The following is a 6,250-nucleotide window of genomic DNA, read 5'->3' as shown; positions in this document are numbered from 1 at the left end:
TCAGTACAGATTCAGCTATATGGTAATAAAAACTGGGTTATAAATCGACATTTTTTATCCAAGTAAAGTGGATATGTAAGTACCGGCGGTGTCGTATGTCAATGTTCTTGCTGTGTGTGATGTTTGTGATGTTGTAGATGCCATTCCAAGTATAGGATTGATTTCAACATTTGCGGAACCTTGAAGGTCTGCTGGAGTGATTGGTGTTGCTGTCGTTGTAGTTGTTGAAACTTGTGTTGGTGTGACCGGTGTGACTGACTAATTAACCATGGTTACTTCATGTATGTCAACGATTATGAAACGAATGTTTTCAGTTGTAGAGCCTTTTAGCATTTGGATTGACATAGTCTTTGATGTGCCCTCGTGATCATTGATAAGTGTTGGTGGGAGCTTTTTATTGCTTTCATGATCATCAGTCATTAGTTTTTCTGGTGTAGCACCAATTAGTTTTTGAGCCGCGCCATCGGTCATGATTGTAGTTAGAGAGCCCGTTGGGTCCGTTAGAGTTGTAATTAGTTTATACCTGTATGGGGTTATTATGTGTTAATAAAACTTAGCATAAATAACTTTTGCTGGTATTACATTTCTGGGACATAGTGATATTTACAGGAATATGGGTGAGGCTGTTTTTCCGTGAGCACTGCAACTCCAGTAATTGCTTTTCCTGAAAATCGGATCTTTGCAAGTTGTGCATAGTACTTGGAACCAGCAGTCTTTGAATGTGATTGTTGTCAGTGTAGCTTTTACATTGAATGTTTTATCCTGTATTTATAGATTCTTATATCATTGTAGTTTTGGTAATAGTATGTCAGAAGGTTGTTATAGAGGTAGATAACATACCACCAGTTCACTGTGAATCTTGCTGTTTAGCTCATGCAGTGTTGTTAGTGCTCCAGATACTGTGGAAGTTGGGGGTGTAGGCCAGTGAAGCTACAACCGGATTTGAGTTGTGAATGTATGATATTAATATATAATAATCTACCTTATCTTTGGTAAAGTATAACAGACCAGTGGATTAGAAGTGTTGTCTCCTGGATGGGGGGATTGACATATACGTGTGTGGCAGGTGATGATCCGAACCTTAAAGTACCTGCTATGTGTATTGATGAAGGCTTTATATTTGTAATGGCAACAACTGTTGTCGCAGGAGGGGTTGCCAACTCTTCAGGTCTGAATTTCTCACGAACATCAATACACTCTTTCCATAAACTGATCGCTATTTCATCACCACTGAATTTTATATACATAGTAAACATTAAAAAAAGTAAAAGTAATCATAAGAAAGACTGGGCTTTGTTAAATGTTGTCAACCTTTCGTCTGCAAGAATTAGAAGAACGAATTGTTCTCCATTACGCTTTGTGCAATTTCTCATTTTTTTAGCACGCCAATGAAATCTGTTAGTTCAAATAGAATGTAGTTAAAACTGGAAGTAATATTAATATTACATCTTTTATGTATATACCTGGATAATACGACGGGTTTTCACCTAAGTTGAGGAGATCTGTTTTCGAGGCAAACCGGAACCAGGTTGCAGGGATTGTGACAGTGTCAGGAAGAGGAACAATTATGGAAATCAGGCCAACATCCATATAGATTTCGTTTTCTAGAACTTTCTGATACTCGTCTAAATAGGGACAGGTGTACTCTGATATTGTGTAGCAGTTAGAGATATGGAAAATTGATTCTATGTACCCCTGATTTGTTCTTTGTCCCAGAATCTGTATAGCATCTCCCTAATGTATTGAAATACAGTTAACTGTTAATAATGGTCAGTAATCATAGTGTATTTTTTTAATGAGGTTTGATTTGCTTACGTATTTGTCCACACCGAGATACCATGTTTCATGCTGACGGTACTGTGGTTTCCATTTGCGCAGAATTCGCACCTGTAATGCTCCTCCTTCGCATGCATACTTCAGGTTAGATATGTTAGTCATGTCTCTGTTAATTCAAGCAATAAAGGATGGGTTAGTGATTATATATAATGATATTAATATAAAGAGGCACAATACAAGTAAAAGTGAATTTTCAGGGAAAGAGTACATAGGTAGATAGTAATGGAATTATCAACCTCATTACAGTTAACTTTGGATAAGAAATCTTTAAAAACGACATTTTTTGTTTGATTATGAGGTGTACATTCGTAATTGTTTATCAGGATTTTCAGGGATGTAGGTGATGTTGCTCTTGATAATGCAACATAAAGTTGACCATGTGTAAATACGGGCTGTGGCAAATAGATGCCAATCCTTTTTAGTGACTGCCCTTGGCTTTTGTTTATTGTCATGGCATAACAAATTTTAATTGGGAACTGTTTACGTTCAGAGGCAAACGGTAGATTAGCAGGTTTGTGAACGAATTTAATGCGAGGTATGTATACACGCTTCCCAGTGCACGTTCCTGTTATAATTGTTGCTTCAATTATGGTTGGAAGTAGTTGTGAAACAATTAACCGTGTGCCATTACACAAACCTTCCCTCTGGTTAATGTTTCTCAACAACATAATAGGAGCTTTTATTTTCAGCTTGAGAGTGTGAGGTGGGATTCCAGCAAAGGTTAGCTGATTTAGATATTCAATGGGATATAAACCCTCTAACTCTGATGTATATTTTCCATTAGGTTGCATAGCGTCTGTACTTTTATAAACCCTTTCATCGGTCTTTACCATTTCTAGAATTATTGCGTTTAACTTGTCAGCAGTGTCATTTGTGGGACAAACAATAGCCCTTACAGATAGATCGGATGGTGAGGGATTGTCCAGCAGTCTATTTCCATAGACAAAGAGGATTAGGTTTTTCAAAGACTCACTATCTATTGGTATTAAAAGCGAAGGTGGTATTTCTACCCAGGTTGTAGTATGTGGATTGTCTGCATCTGGCACACCTAAAGTTCCATTCCCAATGTTAAGCAGCCAGTCAGCGAAAGCAGCTATGGATAGACCCTCACTTACATCAGTGGTAGTCTGTGTTAAGCGCATGTTGTGATGCAGTGTACAGACCTCAAAATATGACCACATGTATGAATTTGGAAGGGTTAATGCAATAATCTCAGTTCGGGAACTTTTTGGGGAAACTGGAAGTGTTTGACGGAAGTCACCACCAAGTAAAACTGAAATGCCACCGAAAGGTCGTTTTTCACACTCCAACACATCTCTAAGAGATCGATCGAGGTACTCAAAACATCGGCGGTCGCTCATCGGTGCCTCGTCCCATATAATGAGGGATGTCCGTTTGAGCAAATCTCCAAGTAATGTCCTTTTCTTGATGTCACATGATTTTTTTTCAGCCAAATTGATTGGGATGTTAAACCGTGAGTGAGCAGTTCTTCCAGAAGGCAAAAGTAGAGATGCAATTCCCAAAGCAGCCACTGCAAGAATGATTTTCCCAATAGACCTGAAGTATGCAAGTAATGTAGTCCATAAAAATGTCTTTCCAGTCCCGCCATGTCCGTACACAAAAAGCAACACCTGTTTTTTGTTTTCTTCGGATATGACAACGGTCTTATAAATACGCATCTGATCTTCATTTAATTGTAGAAACATTTGTGAGTGTTGGTGTTGCAAGGACTCCTTATCATAACTTGACTCTTCTAGCAAGAGACGATTTTGCAGGACTACAATAGTATCCGGATTTGGCACGGGTAAATGGAAGTCAGCTAACGATCTAGAAGGTGTAGAAGATCGGAGTGCATTTTCTAGTTCAAAAAGCAGTTGTTGCTGCACTATATCATCATTCATATGAAATCGTTTATCTGGGAACTCGGTTTTTAGTTTAAGCAAGTAATCATCTATCATCTTCCGCCATGCAACATCCCAAAGTGATTGTGGATTACTTACATCACAAAAAAGCAGTAGATGACAGAAGAGGGAACGTAACTGTGAAGAAGTAGCCCATGATGAAGCTTCAATGAAGGCCGTCATCCATTCCATGTCCTCACCTATTAACCCTAGTGCGTTACATGCACTTCGAAAAGTTGGATGAAGATGACCATGCACCGTACGAACATCTTCATAAGATGTGCATCCTTTTTGATGACAGAGTAACATCCGAAGATAGAATAACTCTCCCGAAGATGGATGGACAAACACAAGCCTACCTATACTTTTTGAAGATTCTAAAACTCTTTGTCCCCATTCCTTTGATCTAGCATCCCACACGTATCTATTTGGGTAGTCTATATACGTAAGATCTCGACCTTGTGGATCTCTTGCATTGCTGTCAAACCATCCAAGTAGTAGTGTTCTTGCAAAACCAGGATTGCGAAGGACATCTTCTATTCTACCAGCCTCTTTGAACTTAACATGTTGCATATTTAGTAAGTGGACAGGCAATATCATGACAGGGGGATTCCGTCGATGGATGTCGAAATTAAAGATTCTCCATGCGGCCTCATGAGGACATATATAACGTGCATCTAGAAAGTTTTGGACTTCGTTCAAAACTCGAACCTGTGAATTTGGATCACCAGAGTCGGCCGCCTCACTCTTTTGAACAACAAATCTAACACGTTCAACCCCTTTTGAAATATATTTGAATAGATATTTGACCATCATATTCCAGCCACAATATTCGACGTTTATATGCGCATCGAACCGACTACACAACCGCTTGTTATATGGGACAACATATCTGTTATCGATAACAATACCAATTTGCATTGTATGACGTCTCACTGCATCCCTTTTGTAGTGTGCGTAACCTTCGTCATCAAAAGTTGTAGCGTCACGAAACGGTTTCGGAAAACGCTTACTACATTTCCCATCCTTCATACAAGGACCTTTATTATTTAACGGACCACACGGACCATGGATCATACACGTTGTCACTGTCCGATGCAACAATGCTTCTGAAACAGGATCTGGAAGTTCAGCACTTATAAAGCTGTCAATATCAGCAGGTTCTTGGATAGAATCTGATTTCGACACCCACAGAAGTGTGTGACAATGCGGTAATCCTCGCTTTTGGAACTCAATAGTGTACAAATCTGGAGAATAGAAAAATGAGAGAAAACTTTAGAAACCGTAAACAGAAGATATAAGTAATAGGAAACAAAAACTAACAATACTTACGTGCTTGAACTTCGCCAAAAGTTTTTATCTTCTTTTAGAAAGTTAATAAAGGCAACCACTTTCATCTCGAAAACCCTAGTTATGATGTCAAGTCTATTGTGAGCATCACGCTGACCATAACTTTCCATGTGTCGTCTTATCTCTGGCCACTTGACATTGCATGTAAATGTAATAAAGTATTGTGGATTCCCATACACTCTACAAATCGATAAGGCGTCTTGATAATGACTGTACATATATCGGGGACCACCAACAAATGATGCAGGTAAGAAAACACGTTTACCCACGAAACGGTTCTCTCTATCCCCTTTAGAGAGGGCATCATAAAGACCGGACAAAAATTCGGATCGTAAATGGTCCTGATTGTTTAAAACATAATCTAACCGACCAGCTTCAATACAAGTATAAGCGTCGACAAGGTACTGTTGGAAAAGCCGACCGGAATTGAGTATAAGAGAATACATACCTCGACGTGCATGGATTTGATAACTATAATACATGTTTACCGTGAGGTTCCTAACACTGTTCCCCGTCTCATTACGTAATTTCAAACGTGGAGACCAACCCTCCTCACCAAATGGGAAAAGCAAAGGATATTGTAGTGGCATATAACTTGGGTGAAGTTTACTTACTCGTTGAGGAATACCAGATTTCGAGTGAACAATGATGTCATACTTGCTACAATTACTGTCATCCCCAGTAACAATACAACCTAAACTACCAGCAGCTGGGCAACCATACCTACGATCAGGGACGTCACTGAACAAACGAACTGCATAGGAATCTAATTTCATAGCTTCAGCCATTTCTTTAGCTGTTTTGAATGTCCTAACATATTCATTATGAACTGAAAGGGATTCCATTAGAATTTTTACAACAGCACCATCTAAACCTTTTTTAGTAGAGGTGTGAAAGGCTTTCAACCGATTAGAAACCTCATTAGCAGTATCGACAACATACAACTGCAAGAACCTTGGACCTTTAGACTCATCAGGACACAAAGACCCTATCCAATGACAAACCTGACCAGAAACCTTAAAAACATATGGACCATGACCGTTGTTAATATCCTCGTCAACAATAGACCCAAAAGACGTCATGGAAAACATACTATTATAACCTCTAATGTCATTCAAAAAATTAGCATCTGTATAAAGGTTATAAAGTTCAGGAGGAGGCAT

The 6,250-nt window shown here is 38.9% G+C and overlaps 1 protein-coding gene across 1 annotated transcript; it reads right to left on the bottom strand.

Annotated features, from left to right (window-relative positions):
* Window positions 1-258: 258 nt before the first annotated feature.
* LOC145075385 (uncharacterized) lies at window positions 259-6,250 on the bottom strand. Its single transcript, XM_079021649.1, has 9 exons — window positions 5,080-6,250; window positions 2,073-4,984; window positions 1,816-1,914; window positions 1,520-1,734; window positions 1,312-1,395; window positions 1,056-1,230; window positions 841-930; window positions 608-762; window positions 259-523 (listed from the first exon to the last, which is right to left on the bottom strand). The coding sequence occupies exons 1-9, from the start codon at window positions 6,248-6,250 to the stop codon at window positions 259-261; spliced, it is 5,166 nt and encodes a 1,721-aa protein (XP_078877775.1).

This window comes from Lactuca serriola, chromosome 9 (genome assembly GCF_051521515.1).
Source record: "Lactuca serriola cultivar US96UC23 chromosome 9, Lser_US96UC23_V15, whole genome shotgun sequence".
NCBI classification, from domain to species: Eukaryota; Viridiplantae; Streptophyta; class Magnoliopsida; order Asterales; family Asteraceae; genus Lactuca; species Lactuca serriola.
Note: the sequence above shows the minus strand (reverse complement) of the source record. Positions and strands in the feature narration are given on the sequence as shown.

Coding starts and splice junctions, on each gene's coding strand:
- LOC145075385 (XM_079021649.1), bottom strand. CDS start 6,250: ATGCCTCCTCCTGAACTTTATAACCTTTATACAGATGCTAATTTTTTG. Junction 763..840: donor AGATTCACAGTGAACTGGTG/GTATGTTATCTA, acceptor CTATAAATACAG/GATAAAACATTCAATGTAAA. Junction 524..607: donor ACAGCCTCACCCATATTCCT/GTAAATATCACT, acceptor AACCCCATACAG/GTATAAACTAATTACAACTC.